Source organism: Megascapheus bottae, chromosome 13 (assembly GCF_031878675.1).
Source record: "Megascapheus bottae isolate mThoBot1 chromosome 13, mThoBot2.hap1, whole genome shotgun sequence".
Lineage (NCBI taxonomy): Eukaryota > Metazoa > Chordata > Mammalia > Rodentia > Geomyidae > Megascapheus > Megascapheus bottae.
The window spans coordinates 58,407,542-58,426,159 of NC_143521.1; the positions used below are offsets into that span (position 1 = coordinate 58,407,542).

Here is an 18,618-nt window from a genome sequence, read left to right on the forward strand (position 1 = left end):
GGAGAAAGAGGAAGAAGAGGAGGAAGAGGAAGAGGAGGAGGAGGAGGAGGAGAAAGAAAAGGAGGAGGAGGAGGAGGAAGAGAAAGAAAAGGAGAAGGAGGAGAAAGAAAAGGAGCAAGAGGAGGAAGAAGAGAGAGGGGAGAGGAGCCAAAGCCAGGCCTGGTCTTTCAGGCCACCCGGGCAGTGACCCATTCCACCCCCTCCAGGCCCCACCTCTGAAAGTTTCTACCACTTCCCATACAGCATCTGATCATTCGTCATCCACCCACCAATTAACCCCCAGGACCCTTCGCCAGCTGGGGACCCAGTCTGCCCGTGAGGCTTTCCGTAAGTCACATCCAGCCCTCGAGTACATGCGTGTCTGGGCGTTACAGACACACATGTACTCTTCTGTCTGCACACATTCATCTGTGAACAGGCTACTTTTAATTGTGCGTATACGTATTGTGCACGCATACTTCTACCTATGCATGTGTGTGTGTCTTTATGCATGTATGCGTGCATGTATGTGTATTCGTTGGTCTGTCTAGGTGTGTCATATGTAGGCATGGATCTATCTATCTATCTATCTATCTATCTATCTATCTATCTATCTATCTACAATCTATGCACCTGGCAAGCTATTATCTACTACCCATTGTCTGTCTGTCCATCTGTCTCCTCATGTCTCTGGCCGTCTGGAGGATCCTGGCTGATATACAAGGAGCAGGAATTCTGGTGCTGCAGATAAGGAATACAGCACAGGTGGCTCCCCCACCCCCCGGGGAGCTCAAGTCCCCCTCTGCCGCCCCAGCAGCCCAGCCAGCAGCTGAGGAAACAAGCATGTGACCACCTGCCTGGAATCTGGAAGGGAGACCGGCGGGGTGGGTGGGGCCAGAGAGCCCTGCACACAGGGAGGCGCTCCCGGCAGCCGCTCCCTCCCATCCCCTGCTGGGGACGCCCACCCCTCCTCCCATCCACGCCCACACAACGTCAGCCCTGGCGCCCGGACTCGACCCTCCGCCCTGCACCCACAGAGCCAACCTCAGCACGATCGCCAGGGGACCTAACCACATGGCTCACCTTCAATGCCAAGTTCTGAAAACCAGATGGCTTAACAGCCACCTCACTGCTCAGCCGCCTCAGCTGCCTTATGAGGTCTCAAAGAACCTAAGCTCTCTCCTACCCCAGGGCCCTTACCCACGTGGCCTGTTCTTAGAACTGTCATCTTCACTATTCGGGAGGCTGAGGTCTGAGGATCAAGGTTCAAAGCCAGCCCAGGCACTAAAGGACCTGAGACTCATCTCCAGTTAACCTCTAGAAAATGGGAAGTGGGGCTTGGCTCAAGGGCAGGGTGGTAGCCTTGAGCTGAAGAGCTCAGGGACAGCGTCCAGGCCCAGAGTTCAAGCCCCATGACCTACAAAGAAAGGAAGAAAGAGAGAGAGGAAAGAGAGAGAGAGAGAGAGAGAGAAGGAAGCAAAAGAACTGTCTCTCCTTACATACAAAACATGCCCTCACACACCTGCACACATATGCACACTCGGGACACACAGGTAACTTTCACACCTTTTAAACACTCCTTGCACACAGAGCCCGCTCCTGTCCTTCGGGGCTCTGAGGATGGTGAATCATCACTGTCCTCCCTGGCCCGGGTGTGATTGCTGTCTGTCTGGAATGCTGGGCGGATGCGGGGCAGAGCATGGCGGCATCAGCTCACAGGCATGCCCGGCCTGCCCAGTCTCCATCCACAGCCACAGGGCAGACGAAGGCACGGCCAGCGCTGTGCAGCACCAGAGGCCCTCGGAGATGGACGGTGAGTACAGAAACCACAGCCCCTCACCTGACTGCACCTCCCCAGCATGCACCTCTGCTGACTGACAGCCGTGATGGGCGGGCACAGCCCCCTCAAGTGACGTCAGACACGGGGGTGCCCTTCTGCTCCTCCCCCCCTCGGCTCACACTCCAGCTCAGGAGGCCCCGGGGCTGTTGGAGGGAAGAGGATTCCTTGAGGGGCGTGGCAAGCTCAGACAGGTGCCTGGGTGGGGGAGCCTCGGGCGGTGTCACCTGAGCTCCCTGCCTTGGAGAGGCAGGTCACAGGTCCTCTGCTGGACCAAGACGCCCAGCAGGGCCGCCTCCTGCAGGCCTAGCTCACTCAGGTTGCACTGTGGTTCGAGCAGTGGAGGAAAGCATTCACGAGACCCTCGCTTGACCCATGAGAGCCTGGGCAGGGCAGTGGGCACATGCCACCCTGCACAACCAGGAAGATGAGGGTCCAGGAAGAGAGAGAGAACTTATGTGAAAGCAAAGAGGGGCTTGGGCATGGCTGAAGTGCTGGAACAAGTACAAGGTCCTGAGCTCAAGTCCCAGCACCAACTAACCAAATGTACATTAGCGGGGTGCCCATGGCTCACGCCTGTAATCCTAGCTACTCAGGAGGCTGAGACCTGAGGGCCGAGGGTTCAAAGCCAGCCGGGGCACTAAAGTCCAAAAGACCCTTATCTCCAACTAACCACCAGAAAACCGGAAGTGGCGCTGTGGCTCTGGGGTAGGGCAGTAGCCTTGAACTGAAGAGCTCAGGGACAGAGCCCAGGCCCAGAGTTCAAGCCCCATGACCGACAAAACAAAAACCAGACACACAACACCCCCACAGAGTCTGAGACACACACAGTACACAGGAGCCTCTGGGCTGCTCCGGTCCACTGCATTGTCACTCACACAGCAGCCATGCGCTGGGACGCAAGCCCTCCGCTGGCCAGGCCCCAGAACTCCCTGGGGAGTGCCTGGTGGCACTGGCACTCTCTGCAGCGAGGGCCTTGTGGCCCCTCCCCTCACACATCTGATGCCGGGCAGGGCCCCCAGCCTTCTTTCCACTCCCACCCAGCACGTGCATGCTGGCTCCTCTGTCAGGGCTCCGATTTCCTGCTGTTGCCCAGTGACCAGCTGGCCCCTCCTTCGGACGCCTGCCTCCTGCACCTGAGAAGGCCTGGGGGAAGGGAGAGCGCATGCGTGCTGATGGGCCAGCCTTGGCGCTGTGGTCCTTTGCCAGCCAGCACCCAGGTGCACGCTGGCCGGCTGTCTGTACCGCTGCCCTCCCTGTCCCCTGTCCAGTCCCAGCCCACCTCCTGCAGGGAACTCGAGATGCCTGGTGCCCTCCCCCATCTCAGGTGACAGGACTCCATGCCCCAGGGCCACCCTGAAGCTCAAGCACCATCTTTGCCCGGGGCGCTCGGAGCACAGGTGGAGAGAACAAGCCCCCTCCGGGGAGGAGGGTGAGATCTGTGCCAGAGCCAGCACAGGAAGCTCCGTCATGAGATGGTAGACACCAGCTTGCCCTTGATCCAGCCACACCTGAGCCCGCCGATTCCCGGTGCTCAATCCCATTGCATCAGAGTCCTAGGAGTTGTGGCAAAGCCTCACGGCTGTGCTTCCTTCCAGAGCCATGTCCTTGTCACTGGTCTGGCCACCCACATGCTCAGGCCCAGGTGGAGGCAGGCAGGGCTCTTCTGTTGGCACAGCCTCTCACTCGGTGACTCTCGGCTCAGGGACACACGTCCAGCCACCCGTGGAGCCAGGCCACCCCTGCAGGTTCCCTCACAGGCCGTGGAGGAGGCACTCATTCACCTCTGCTCTAACGGTGCCACCTCGTCCTCCTCTCTGCCACAAGCCCCTCCACTCATGCCCTCCTACCCACCGCGTGCTCAGGCCAGCACCAGCTCCAGGACTTCAGCCGCACAACTCCGACCCCAGCAAGCCTGTCCTCTGTCCTCCGCCACAGGCCCAGCCACCTGCCTCAGAGGCAAAGCCTGTGGACCCACTGCAACCCTTTCCTGAGCGCAGGGCAATACCGGGGCCAGGCTTTATACCACACTCCCTCTCCTGCCACCCCGTAAGCTCGGTAGCCTCCCGAGGTTCTTATCTGAGCCTGGCACTGTCACTGGGACCTTCAGAGTCCACTGCATGACAGCCCTGGCACACAGTCGGTGCTCAGTCAACCAATGTCATCTGACACCACCATGCTGACAGTGCCTGGCTCCTCCCCTAGCTCAGGGGCCTACAGGGAGGGGGCGCCCCCCCACACCAGTGTGGCCACAACTCCAGCCTGGGCGGCCTTGCCTCCATTTCCTGCAGCTTCCTCTGCAAAGCGATGGAGGCTGAGACTTCACTGTGTTCCCTCGCCTTCCCCCTGGGCCCAGGCCCTCCGCACGGCCCCCCACCCCCTGGGTGCAGACCCTCCACCCTGACCCCTGGGCGTTGAGCCTGACATAATAGCCAGGCCTCTGTAGAGACCCCTCCCCAGGAGCGAGGCTCACCTCCAGCCGTGTCCTGTCTACGTCTTTGGGCAGTTTCACGCGGATTCGGTTTGTCACAATGAGGGAGTCATAAGGATAGACCTGCAGGAGAGAGCAGAGGTCACAGACAGCCAGTGCCACAGGTGGGGGGCCGAGCAGGAGAACCCAGATACGTACGTGACCGAGGGCACAAGAGCAAAGCACAAAGGAACTTATAACCTGGGCAGTGTGGCGGGGCGGGAAGAGATGGGCGCTGGCAGGTCCTTACCTTGTACTCTGTAAGAGAAAGAGCAGAGACGCCATCCTGGAGCTGAAGCAACCCCCAGATGCTACTCACGCGCTGCCTGCGGGGCCCCCGGGGCCCCCAGGGGAACAGGGAAGGCCTGAGCTGGGGGCCTGGCGGGGATGGGGGAGGCCTGGCTGGGGCCGGGCGGGCACACGGGGGCATGGTCAGGAGGCTCCGGCCCAGACAGGAAGCTGGGAGGGGACCCTGTGGTCCTTGGTGGACACACATCCTCTCTGGTGGTCAGCCACCCTGAGAAAAATGTTGCCTCAGTTTAGCCACCTGTGGAGTGGGTCTTCGAGGGCAAATCTTTCGGGAGAGGGGGGAGGAGTCCGACATTTACAGTGGCCTCTGCCGCTAGCTCCTTCCTTCCTCCCCATCTTGGGTGGTACTGGAGTTTGGACTCGGGGCCCCATTCTTACTGGACAGGTGTTCTACCACTTGGGCCACACCTCCAGCCCCTTTTGCCCTGTTTATTTTTGAGGCAGGCCTCACGTTGTGCCCTGGCCTGCCAGGATTGCCGCTCTCTCCCTCAGGCTCCTGGGTCTCTGGGGAGGATAAGTGATGGTACCACGGCCCAGGCCACAGTGTCCCTTTGCTGGGACTACAGGTGTGAACTGCCCCGCCCCGCCACTGGTTTGACCCCTGTGACCCCTGCCCCCTAACCTCTGCCTCCAGGTGGCTTGAGCCCTCTCCTCTTTACTTCCTCTTCCGAACCACCCAGCTACACCCCAGCATTTGACAGTGTTTCCTTCGGACCGACAGCTCTGATTAGAGACAAAACCATCCAGAGGGCAGGGTCGCTGCACATGAGACCACGGGAAGGGTGGCCACGACCCACTCCCAAAGGCAGGCTCCCGCCACGGGCTGCTCCCTGAGGCCTCTCCAGCCACACCCAAGCCCACAGTGCCACTCCACGGCCGAGGACTCGGACAACCCATGAGAAACGCTGGTGATGGCACCACACGCGGCCGCCGGGCTGCCATCAGCCCAGGCCCCAAAGCCTGTCCCTGCCATTCCAACCCCTAAGAGACGCGGACATCTGCTAAGCCAGGCCAGGCACGGCGCCCTGCACAGAGAGGGGCATGACACGGTGAGAACAGCGCAAAGGCTACTGTGCCTCCTGGGGGAACTGCCCACCAGCAGGCCTTCTGCCCGCAGGTCTGGAGTGAGACTGGGGACATGGGCTGGGGACCCCTGCCCAGCGAGAGACCCACGGTGGTCCCCGCCCTGTGTACCTCGAGCGCCCCAGCTGGTATCCAGGTCTGCTCCACAAGGGGCCAGGTTGGCATTCTGGAAGAGAGAGAGAGGGCGCGAAGACAGTTTGCAGAGGGCCGACAGCAGGGGCAGCCGGTGCCCCGAGCATGCACTGGGAGAGGAGCTGTCCCCAACACAGCCACCAACACATGGTAAGGTCCAGCTCTAGAGGACAAGTGACCGGGTGCCCAACCCAGCAGGCCTTCCCGTCAGGCTTCCGCAGCCTTCACTGACGCTGCCGCCTGGTGCCTGGGCCGTGGCCAGTGGCTTAGCACTGCTGCCTGTCATCTTAGCCACTCAGGGGCTGAGATCTGAGGGCTATGGCTCGAAGCTAGCCTGGGCTGGAAAGTCTGTGAGACTCTTATCTCTAATTAGCCAATAAAAAAATATATGCCAGAAGTAGAGCGATGGTTGAAGTTATAGAGCTCTACCCTTGAGCACAAAAGCTCAGGAAGAGTGCCTAGGCCCTAACTTTGAACCTCAGAACCAGAAAAAAGAAGATGCCATCAGCCGGTGTCCAGAAGAGCCTGGGCAGTGCTGGGCCCCTGGCTGAGGCGGCTAAGACTCTGACATTTACTCTCCAAGGTGTCTCCGCTGTCTGTCCACTGGCCACCTCTGCTGTCACAGATGTCACAGCCATGGACGCCCAGGGCTCTCCTTCTCTTTGGCCCCTGGAAACATGTCCCCCCACTCAGCAGGGGTCAGCCCTGAGACCCCGAAGTCACCCCCGGCCGTGGTGACTACCTGTCCTGCTCAGCTCCTGTCCCAGCACCAGGCCTGGAGGCTGAAATGGGGTCAGGACCCTCAGCCAGGGCTTGTGGAACTGGGCAAAGGGATTGCATTTCAGCCAAGGGTGCTCTGCAGAGGGGGAGGAGGCCTTGGCCTGGATCAGCCTGTGACCAGGCCGGCTGTCAGCTGACACTGCAGCCAAGAGAACAGAGCCACAAGTCAGCACAGGAGCAGGGAAAGAGGCTGAGAGACAAGCCGGGACCCCCCCCACTGCTGGGCTGGAGCAGCGGGCAGAAACCTGCGGGAGTGTGAGGCAGGGGCGGCAGCCGAGGGCGGGGCCCGGTCTTTGATAGTTTGATTGCTGTAGATTTTTTTTTAAATATTAGTTTGGATTTCCAAAACTATGCCATTAAAATACAATGGCCGTGGAGGGCTGTCTTTGGTCAGTGCCTGTCTTAGCCAGGAACCATCTCATCTGGTATGCTCCACGACCGCGTGCCTCCCACAGCTTCCCTTGGGAGTTTTCAAGAACGGGTTTTGGGTCTCGGGCCAGCACCTCTGCGTGTACACGTCCATCAGAGAACCCCCGGATGCTAACACCAACCAACCACCCACCAACCCCTGCAAAGAGGAACGGCCGCCCCCTACTGCCCAGATGTGGGCATGGCAGGCAGGCAGGAGGCCCCAGGCCACGGTGTCCATCACTCCACCCGCCAGCCTTCCAGACAGGTGAGACAGGACTTGGGGGGAACAGGGAGTGGGGCAGCCTCCAGATCCTGGTCCTCTGAGGACAGAGGACATGGCTCCTCAAGATGCCAGGCCACTGCCAGCCCACGTGGCCTCAGGAGAGCCGAGCAGCCAGCGCCATCTGGCTGGACCTTGACCAGCACCCCATGGTTCTAATGAAGCCGCAGGGGACTTTAAAGGCAACGGATGCGCTTTCTGTCTCACTTGGGATGCGGCTCCATGGATACATTCTCCAGTCCTGCTGCAACCCCCAGGCCGACCAGCCCCGAGAGCCATGGCAAACACATGGGTGCAGGCACATAAGCCTGTCTCTACACCCGAACACATGCACTGGTGTCCCCAAGAGCAGTGAGTGGGTGGCCCCCGGCCCCTGGCGGCATCCTTTCCTTGTCAAAGCCCACCCTGGGATGAGCGGCTCACTCTGCAGCTGCTGGGGGAGAGGGGGTTGAGAGCTGACTTTTTTTTTTTTTTTAATGTCCTGGGATTTGAATTCAGGGTTTTGTACTTGCTCAGCCTGCTTGCTAGGCTGGAGCTTACCACTTAGGTTGTGTCTGCTGGCTTTCGTTGTTGTTTTGTTTCGCTGTTCTTTTAGAGATGGGATCTCACAGACTTTATTTTCTAGGCTATCTTAGCACTGTGATCCTCTGGGTCTCAGTAGCTAGGATTGTATGTGTGAGCCTGTGGGGAGGGGGGCCTCGCTTTGAGTTTTCAGTAGTGATTCAAAGGAACGACACGGCAGGGGCCACAGAAAGATCTTGCAAGCATGCTGTTATAAGGAAACAGAGGCAACTTGCCCAAAGTTAGAGCTGGGAGTTGAACTCAGGGCCACAATTCTAATTCCCTGCAATTCACAGGCTCTTTCTAGCATTGTAGCTGGGCATCTCAGACTTCTTCAATTTATTGTGATTTTGTTGCAGTTATATACAAAAACATTTTGGTAAATGTTTTATTAGCATATGAAAACTGGATTAGAAAAATATATTTTTCCATCTATCTATTAGATTAAGCTTGTTTTTTATATTGCTCAGTTATTCTATGCACTTAAATTTTTTTTCCTTTACTGGACCCAGGTCTCATTCTAAAAGAGTCAAATCAAACTGTCCACACTGCTGCATTTTTCTACAGTGTGTGGCGTTCTCCCGTGGTTTGGTGCATGTAAGCTGGTGAATGCTGTCACCATCCTGTTACATGGCGTCTTCATTGTGAATTGCTGTACTTCCTTTACCTATTTCTTTCTTGAGCTTCAATTTTCTTCCACTCTAATTGGTATGAACAGAACTTCTGCCTTCCTCCTCCTTTGTGATTTTAGCATCTTTGTTATTTTTCTGCTTCTAATTGGTTAAAAACCAGTGTAAGTAAGCATCCTCTAGTGACATGCCATGTTCTCACCTGACAATCTTGGCCTTTCACCACTGGGATTTAGTCACAGGTAGCAATAGAGTTTTTCAAAAGGGCTGGCTTTTCCCCTCCCAGGGGGCTGCTCCAAGGATCTGCAGGTGGCCGGAGACCATTCTCTTAAGAGCAGGCCAGGGGCACATGCCAGAGTCACTGCTGCCTACTGCCTGGGGCAGCTGCCCCCTGGGCAGGGCTGGCAGGGAGCGCACAGGTCCCTCAGTGGTGGGTGGGGCCGTGGGGTGGCCGTGGGGCACTATGGGAATCTTTGGACATAAGGGGCTCTGGCTTAGTGGGACCTTGTGACAAACTCCTCTTGCAACCAGAGGAGTGGACTCTCCCCTCTCCCCAGGCTCCCCAGTGGACCAATTCCTCTGGCCCACCAGACGAGGAGGTGCAGTGACTGGGCAAGCCTTCTCCAACTGCATCCTTTGCTTTTGATGTAAGTCTCTGTGATTTGGGGTCAATGGGACTGGGTCTGACCGCCTCTGTGTTTTTATTTAGGCTTCGGAATCAATTCTAGAAGAAGGAAGAGGAGAAGGAGGAGAACAGGAAGGAAGAGAAGAAGAAGAAGAAAAATCAAGCAGCCACCTAATAGATGACTCTGGAGTGCTATAGGCCATCGGCCAGGGGAGAAGGCCAGAGCCTGGCCGATGGGCGCGGCTGAACGGGTACGATGCTATCTGCACACCAGCGCCTCCAGCCTTCCTTCCCGCAGAGGCACGAGAGTACAGGAAGTTCTCAGACAAGACCAGCCAAGAATAAGGAGGAAAGAGCAGTCGCAGAGAAAAGCAAACCCCAGAACAAGTGACGGGTGCCAGGGCCAGGCTCCTGCAGGGCGAGCCTGGAGAGCCGCAAGGTCCTGCCAGGAAGATGCATTTCGGATCGCAGGGGCCCCAGTGGGTGTGCCTTTTGCTCACACTCTCCTCCACACCTGGGCTGGCAGGGGACCTTCCCCAGGCCCAGCGCTTAATCCTGTAAAGCCCAAGCTTGTGCCTGCAGCCGTTCCGGGCGGGATGAAGACTGTCCCAGCCAGAACACCCCGCCTCCGGGACAGAGTGCTCACACCGTGTCCTCTGCAGACACAGGCCGGAGCGCAGACTCCCCCGCCTCCTCCTGTCGCGGAGCAGACCCCAGCCCCAGACATGAGCTCACACAAGATGAAGCTACGCCTTCCAGTCCCTGGTTAGACAGCTGCTGTTCTAGGCAAGGAGAGAACCTTCTTGAAAACATCCCCACTGCCTCTTGGACTGCAGAGTGCAGGCTGGTCCCCTGCCTTCCCCGAGAGATAAAGCAGGGAGTCCTCTGGAGAAATGCAAGGAGGCATGCTGCATGCACGGTCCATTCTGGAACAGGAAGTGCAGGTAGTGGAGAGGGGCTGGGGTCCCTGGCTTCCAACCATGCAGCGATGCTAAGGTAGGTGGGGAGGGGTCCTGCTCTGGGGCCCTGACAGCCAACTGCAGATCTGACAGAGCCGGAGAAGATGGGAGATCAGCGCCCCCGTGCCCTCAAGCCTGGGCAGAAGCTGGCAGCTGCCTCAAGCCATTCACTGCCTTACCCCAGGGGACACACTTCTGAAAGACATGCTGCCTTGGTTTAGGGACAGAAACTGGGGAGAGGCTGCTGGGCAGCGGAGGGCCTCCTGGGCTGTACATGGCAGCCTCTGGTGTCATGGAGGCTGCCCCATTCCTGGGGTGTCACATGGGACAGGCCGATTCACATGACCCCCTGCAGGGCTGGCTGGCCGGGGAACCAGGCTCTCGGGCTGCCCCGCTCTAGAAGGACTGTGCTTAGATCTGACTGCCATAGTGCGGGAGTGGAGGTGGGGAGATGGGAGGGGCAGAGCAACCAAGCGCAGGGGCTGGGAGCCTGGCCACCAGTCAGCCTGGCCCTGCAGGGCTAGCATCATGTCACAGGTGCCACGCCTAAGGAACCATGCCAGAGGACAGCTGCCAGGCCTGAGAGGGCGGCTGCCATTGGCTTACAACGTACTGAAACCACTTCTGGGCTTTACTGGACCCTACATCCCAGGGGAGGAACGTAGGAACCCGCTGCTGGGGGGGGGGTCTGTCTCTCCCATCTCCCCCATACTGGGGGCAGAGCGGAGGGGAGTGAGGGGTGGCGGATTACACTTGGGTGCGGGAGAGGCCATGGCAGCCGTGTCTCCGAGCCGAGCACTGGGCAGAGGCTGGTGGGCACGCAGGTGCCACTCCTCTTGGCTTTGAGGTTAAGAAGCTGCGGGTCTGGGGAGTGCCAGGCATGGCGGTTAGGGACCAAGTACCTACCCGGAGGTCCAGGGCGTCCTTCCCGGGTCCTGGGAGAGAGTCAGGTTTGGAATAGGGGAAGCCTGCAATACACACAGCACAGCTCGGTCACGCACGCACGTGCTCAGCCAGGCTGGGAGAGCCCAGGGCCTGGGGTGTGCGAGGAAGGCTCCCCCCAGCCCCCCCTGCCTCCACTGTGACCCCTACCCCCAGGGCGCAGGCTGGGACGGAGCCGGGTCCAGGCGGTTACTGCCCCCCCAACACTGAAGAGGCCACCTAGCTGGACAAGGCTCTGGACAGGCCAGATAGAGAGCCCAGGCTTGGGGTCTCCAGGAGTGAGCAAGGGGCACCATACTGTGCCAAGAGCCAACCGGGCCTGCACACAACCATGCATTCTAAAAGTCCAAGCTGTCTGTAATGGAGACTCCCAGGCTAGAACACAACTCTCCAGCTCCTTCTGAATCTGGGGCACCGAGCCCTCCGCTCTGGCCTCGAGGCCACTGGTCTCTTCCATGGCCGAGGGGAACAGAGAGGGGCCTGCACTAAGCGCCCGAGAGGTGGCTCACAGGAGGCCAGGTCCCCTGCATGGCAGACTCCCTACCCCAGGAAGCAGCCTCAGATGACCCCCAAGCTGCCGGTCTGTCCTCTAGGCCATGGCTCTTGGGGAGCAGGGCATCCTCTGGCCTCACTGGCAGTGTGGACCAGGTGAGCACATGTCCCAGGAGATGCTGGGTGTCCCTGGAGGACTCAGGGAAGGGCAGGCCATGTCTCCCAGTGCTCAAGGGCGGCCGGTGGCCCACAACTGCCCAGTCTGGGGGCCTCACTTTAGCGCAGACATGCTGGGCCAGGTCCCTTGTGTTTGGGGTCCTCAGGGAGCAGTGAGGACAGGGCAGTGTGTGTCCTGTGGACGCAGGGCCTGGAGGTCTCCAGCTGGGGACCCGTCTTGGGGCTGGTTCTAGAGGTGGATGAGGGGCAAATCTCTAACATCAGGGTCCCAAAACGTCCCTTAGCAGTGGCACTGACCTGACCTGAAGTCATCGGTGGGCCAGGGCATCCTGGAGGGGGCGGAGGGCAGGGACTGGGGGAGGGGACTGGGATCAGGCCCGCTGGCCCGTCGGATCCCTCCCAGCCAATCCAGCAGTCGACTTTTGCAGAAAGGAATCCAGAGCCAGAGATGTGCAAGCAGCTGTCTGAGGCTGCCCAGCAAGGCCAGTAAGGCCTCGGGACTTGCAGCCTGGAGCCGTCCCACCACACACACACACACCCTGCTGGGGACAAGCTGGGGCCCCCGAGGAGCTGGCCAGCCAGGACGGAGAAGCTGGACTAGACCATGGTTCTCTAAGTGGGTTCTAACCAGCAGCGCCAGCTTCTCCAGGGAACTTGTCAGAAACACAGATGCCTCCCCGCCCCTCCTGGACCTGCTCAGCCAGAGAACCGGTGGGGGGCACACACACAGTCACACAGCCCGCCAGGACACCTGACCACTCGCTGACCGTTCACGCAATGCCTCCGGGTACGTCCTCACCCACGGGCAAGTCCAGCACCACACACGCTGCCGTTGCCTGGAAGGCCTGGACAAGGATGGGGCCGGAGCTGCTGTCTGCAGCTCCCCACATTTAAACCTCTCAGGTGCAGCAGGGCCCCTATGGGCCGCCCACCCTCTAACCTCAGTCTTCCGGGTCTTGGCGACAATCTGTAGGAATCCTATGCTTCCTGCCCCAACCACACATCGAGGAAGCCCACGAGAAGAGTGTATAGCACTCACGCGCTCGTGGCCCACGCCAGGGCCTTTCCCTCCTGAGGCTCCAAACCTCTCTCCAGGATGGAAGACCCGGCACAGTCTGCTGGTGGCACACACATTCACTCTGTCTGGGATCATTCCCATCTCCCACTCATCCTGAAGAACATCTGCTTTATTTTTAATTTTTTTTGTGTGTGTCCTGAAGTATTTGTACAGAGGGTTTCAGCTCAAGATAGCAATTTATGAATCGCATCTTGCTCCCTGCCACCCCGAAGGGTATTTTCACAGGCTGTAGAATGCACACGGGTGGAGCTTCCCTTCCAGCTCCTGAAGCAAGAGGAAAGAAGAACGTACCATTCCCTCTCTGTGGTTTCTCAAGAGAAATCTGCTGTCATTCAACTCGTCCATTTCCTTTCTTGAGGCCTCTCTTTGCACTTTCCAAGATGATTTTGGTTGTTATTGGTCACCAGTCCTCAGAAGTTTAATAGCGATGTGTCCTGACACAGGTGTTGTTGTTGATGATGATGCTTATTCAGCCTCTTGATCTTGGAGGCTTGGGACTTTTGCCAAGCTTGGGAAGTTGTGAGCTATATTTTCTGGACTATTCTTCAAGTCCATTCTCCCTCCTCTCCTGAGAATCCAATACAGATAAGAGCCTCCCAGGGCCAAGTCCACTCATCTTTCTCTGCTGTTCAAGTTGGATAATTCTTGTTGTTCAAGGTCCAGCCTCTCTCCTCTGTCAGATTTCGTAGTTCTCTCTCTCTTTTGATCCAGCAGAACTCGAGTTTGAACATGGCCTCACACTTGCTAGGCTAGCATTCTGGCATTTGAGCCACGACCCAGCCCAGCTATTCTGATTTTAAACTCAACAAGCACAGTTGTTTGTTTTGGTTATTTTACTGTTTAGTTCTATAGTTTCCATTTGATTTGGGGGTGGTATGGGGGACAGGTCCTGGGATTTGAACTCAGGGCCTGGGCACTGTCTCTGAGCCATTTTGTGTTCAAGGCTAGCACTCTACTACTTGAGCCACAGCATCACTTCTGGTTTTTTCTGAGTAGTTTATTGGAGGGAGATAAGAATCTCAAGGTCTTTAGTTCCCCGGGCTGGCTTTGAACTTTGATCCTCTGATCTCAGCTTCCTGAGTAGCTAGGATTACAGGTGTGAGCCAGACTTCCATTTCATTCTTTAAAATATTATTTTAAAATTTCTTTGGCAATATTTTCCCCTATTTCCAGGTGTTTTGGAAGCACAACTGCTTGTTGAAATGTTTTGTGGTAGCTCTCTTAAAATCCATATTGGATAATGCCAGTATCAGATCCTTTCCTGTGGTCCACACCCTGATGGTTCATCTCAAAGTTACTGCTGTGATGAGTAACGTTGAGATGGAAGACTGGACCTTGCCTGGGCTGTGTGTGGCTGGCCGCCATTCTGTGCGGGGCGGCAGCTAGAGGCTGCTGTTCTCTGGGCCAAGGTTCCACTGATGGCTTAGTTCTCAGAATGCCTGGCACAGTCCTGAGCTGGTCTGTCAGCCTCACCCAGGGCTGTTGGCATGCCCACCCATCACTGCTGCAGCCGCCCGTGCAAGAATTCTCCTCTGCCATGCGGTGGAGATGGACAGAGGCCACCCAGAGCTCTGTGGGGCCTGGCTTCCTTCCCAGACACCCAAGGTGCTGCTGCATCCCCCCCTCCGCTCCCACCGCAAGGCCTTGATTCATGCCACTCGCAGGACACTCACTCCCCAGGATGGCAGGTGTGGTTTGCCTTAGCCCAGCTAAGTCCCAGGCCCAGAATGTTCCAGGCTGGTGAGTGGTGTGCCTGCCCCACTCTCTGGGCCCTGTGTCCCTTGTGGAAGGGGGGGGGGCGGTTCAGCCTGGTGTCCTCCAGGCCTGATACCCATATACTTCCCTCACAGGGCCCCAGCCACAGCCAGGGCCCAGGCGGTGACCGCAACCGTGAGACAGACAGGTGGCCGATGCCTTCCCACCACTGGAATGGGAGCGGGAAGGAAGACAGCCACAACCCACCCGCCGCTGGCCGGCACAGGGGCAGAAGGCCCCAGGCACGGTGGGTCGGGGTGAGAGGCGCTGCCCCACCCCATGCCGCCGCCTTTGCCATCCAAGCTTTTCCCGGGAGACCCCTCCGCTCTCTTCCCAGCTGGGCTGGAGGAAGGGGCTGCTCTCCCTGTGAGCTCTAGGGTCTTGCTAGACCTCCAGCCCGGGTGGATGCTCCGCTGACACATTCTAGCCACGGTGTGTGTGTGTGTGTGTGTGTGTGTGCACACAGTTATGCACATTCACGTCAAAGGTCCGGGATGCAGACCCACGGAAACATCTTCATGAGCACACCCACGCCTGAGCAGACACCACGCCCCGGCAGTGCCTGGCAGCAACGTCCACAGGTAGGAGGATGTGGAGTTTGAAGGCACCGGGGAAAGTTAGTAACATCTTAACTCACAAACAAAACGTAACGGAGGGAAAAGGGGACCAGCTGAAGGGGCAGGAGCCCCAGCCGGCAGGTGGGGGCCCCCGGGCCATCCCCGAGGCGAGACTAAAACCCCCAGCCGGGGCCCCTGTCCTGTGGATGGGACCTGCACACAGGCTCCTCCCTGCCTCCAGCACATAGCAGGTACTCAGAAGAGCCTGGGTGGAGGGCCAGGCATTGCTAGGACCTGAGGAGAAGGTGAGGCAGGTGACCGTGATGACCCCAGGTCGACAGCAGCCCTGCAGGGCTGTACCGTCTCCTAGGAGGGTCAGGGAAGCCTGGTCCTGGAGTCAGGCCTGCCTGCCCGCAGGGGGAGGGCCGGCCACGGGAATGCTGGCCTCAGCGCCTGCTGACACCCTTGGTTTCAGGCTAATGGCTGGATGCTCGGACGCTTCCCAGGCTGGCGTCAGGGGAGCATCTTCGCCTCTGCCCTGGCACCCCCACCTCCCACACTTGGGGACTTTGGGGACCGCGTGTGTGCCAGGCAGGAAGGTTCACCGCCAGACAGGGCGTCAGGCACACACTGCCGCTGTGCCGCTCTGGGCTGTGGAGGGGTGCAGAGCCCCTCCGGAGTCGCGTGCAGCAGGCGGGGCCAGCACCCTCCCCGCCTGTCTGCCACGTGGGTCCAAGGCCCGGCCTGCTCCCGTGCTCCATTCGGCGCCGTGCATGTCTCCTGGGACCCAAGTGCCAGCAGACACCAGAAAATGCCACAGAGGACATGACGCCTTTCTCCGCTTCTACTTATTCTTTAACACACGGCGATTCCACGGTGGGTGACAGCACCCCTCACTCCACCGGGGCACTTTGGGTCTGCAGTGGTCAGACTCTCAGCTCACAGAGCAGAGGACGAGGCCTGTCTGGTTACTGAGCATCTACAACGCTGACCACGTGACGGGGACTTCACGCCAGTTTCCCAATGACCCCCAGGCAGCGTGCGGACCTGGGCCCCGGCTGCGAGGGGGCTTGCGAGGAGCCTGGAGGGCCTATTTCACTACAACGCCGGGATCTCCACTCCGCTCTCTCGCCTCACATCCACCTCTGTGGCCTCTGCGTCTTCCTCCCTTCCGTCCCGTGCCACAGAAACCACCCCAGCCAGCTCAGACCCAAGGCTGCTGCTTGCAAGGCAGAGTCTTTCAATGCGTGCTGGGAAAGCATTCCTAGGTCATCTCCCTCACACCCAGGGGCAGGGGGTGCCGGCTGTCCCCAGGTGCCTGCGGGGTAACCCAGGAGCCTGGTGGAGGGTGCCTCGGGGGAGAGGGCCGGTCACCAGCGCCAGGTCTGGCCTTGCCTCTGGACCATGCCCATGCCTGCCCTGGAGGGAAATGAGCCCATGGAGCCATTTGTCTCTAGTACTCCAGTGCCCTCGGCCTTCCGCAGTCTTGAATCCCCGGGAGTGTTCGCGTGGGGCTGGTGTGGGGGGCACACTGGCTGAGGCAGGAGGTGGGGCTGGGGCTCTGCTCTCCGTGGGGTCCACCTTACGTCGGTGGGCTTTCCTGAGCAGGGCTGAGGTGAGGGGGTGCCACTCCGCAGTGCCCACCCCAAGACTGTCGTGGCGCGCCACGGCTCCCGCTCAGAAGAACCACTCACGTGAGTAGAAGCTGTCCCCCGGCCCCCTGTGCAGGGCGTCTCTCTCCGGCCCGCTGCCGAGAGACAGGGACTGGATGTCCAGGTCTGGAGAGTTAGTCCTGGTGTCCGTGCCACCTTTGAGAAGCGGCCAGCCGGTCTGCAGGGGAGTGAGGCGTCAGGTGAACACAACGGCCATTTGTGACACCAAACACCTCGTCCCGCCTTCTAGAAGCTTCCCTACTTCTAACCGCCAGCCTAGCCCACTGGGAGAAAACCCCTCTAAGCAGTCCAGCTCTTCACGAGGGCAATGCTGGAGATGGCTGTCCTCGCTCTCGGGGGAGAGAATGGGGCGTGAGGGATGCCACACAGGACAGCGAAGACGGCACGGCCAGGGGAAGCCCGGGCCCTCCCCACACAAGGCTGCCCTGCCTCATGGTCCTGTGAGGGGCGGGGCTGGAGAGGCACGGAGCACACCGACCATGCCAATGCTATGCCAACTCCACACAGCAGCCTGCAGCAGGAGGAGGGGGAGGGGGGGAGGGGAGGAAGAGACATGGGTCCAGGGACCTGCTGGGCCCCCAATTACCTTCCTGCTGTCCTGGTCGGAGCCCTCGTCCTCTCCATCCAATCGCCTCATGGCTGCAAGGGAAAATCACACGTGAAGGCAGCGTGCCTGCGTTCCACACACAGGTGCCTTGTAGGGCCGGACACAAGGCAAGCAGGCTGCAGCCCCAGGCAGGTGCACAGGCATCCTGAGCATGAGGCCGGTGAAGCCCTGACGCCCAGCTCGATGCCAGCCTCAGCTTCACCCCCCACCCCGGGAAACGGTCACGGCTGCAGGCCCAGCACCCGGCGCTTGAGGGCCACACTTCCTACCTGGCCAGTGGCATATCAAGGAATGGAAGGCCTTACTTGTGGAGGTCCCCTTCGGGCACCTCACATCATCACTGCCCTCCCCACCTTCCCTGGGAACGGGGCTTTGTGCCATGTCACAGACGGCAGACTGAGGCTCAGGGAGGGCTGCAGACAAGGTCAGGAACCAGCTGTCTATGTCGTGGGCACGGGGCTGGCTAGGTTCCGAGCAGGCAATGGCCAGGGGCCCCCTTCTCTGCCCCTCACCCACCAAAATGCAGCAGAGTCCATGAAGAATGGTAAAGAAAAGACAAAATAAACTCATGCAAAAGATCCCTTCCACTTGCTCAGTACAAGAGAGCCTGAAAACGTCCATCCCCAGGCGGTCTGTTGACCTGCGCACTGTCTGTAGCATTTCAGGATAGCTGTCCCCAGCTGGCCTGACATTTCTTCAAGTAAGACAGGAGGCCCACTGCGTGGCAGACCTGCTGTGTGTTTTCTGATGACCCCCCTACACCCTGAGTACACGCATGCAGCAAGTGAGAGACCCTCGCGCCTGCCCCAGCCCGCGCACAGAGCCAGGGCCCAGAGGACGTGCCGGCAGGCTTCTTACCTGCGGCCAGCGGCGGGCTGGACCCTGCCAGTCTTTTGGAACGCCCTGCCTCCTGCACCACCAAGGACAAGACTGACACCAGGCCCGAGAGCTTGGACACTGGGGACTGGGCTACAGGACCTTGATAAGACAGGGCCAAAATTGAAGACTGAGCACTTCCATTCAGGACACGTGGAAATAGCATTTCTCCTGACTACTGCTGTCTCTCCCAAGGAGGGAGAGACACACAAATGACACACCCTTGTTCTTCAATTCTCAAGGCTAAGCCAGCATGGAGTGTGCCAGGTGACCATGGTACAGACAGAGGGGCAGGGAGCACTCAGGCCATACAGGCTGGTCCTGGATCCTCAGTGCAGCCACAGGGCAACTTGGCTCTGAGAACACTGTCCCTGCCTGCGCTGTAGCAGGCCTCTCTGGCTGTGGG

The 18,618-nt window shown here is 59.0% G+C and overlaps 1 protein-coding gene across 1 annotated transcript in view; it reads right to left on the reverse strand.

Annotated features, from left to right (window-relative positions):
• The window catches only part of Ablim2 (actin binding LIM protein family member 2), a 100,861-nt gene that overhangs the window by 4,707 nt on the left and 77,536 nt on the right, over window positions 1-18,618 (reverse strand). Inside the window, exons 16-20 of the mRNA XM_090343873.1 lie at window positions 18,195-18,314; window positions 17,316-17,368; window positions 16,751-16,886; window positions 10,962-11,023; window positions 4,290-4,370 (exon numbers count right to left, since the gene is read on the reverse strand). Of these exons, the coding sequence (XP_090199999.1) occupies window positions 4,290-4,370; window positions 10,962-11,023; window positions 16,751-16,886; window positions 17,316-17,368; window positions 18,195-18,314 (452 nt within the window). The remainder of the gene's footprint in view (window positions 1-4,289; window positions 4,371-10,961; window positions 11,024-16,750; window positions 16,887-17,315; window positions 17,369-18,194; window positions 18,315-18,618) is intronic.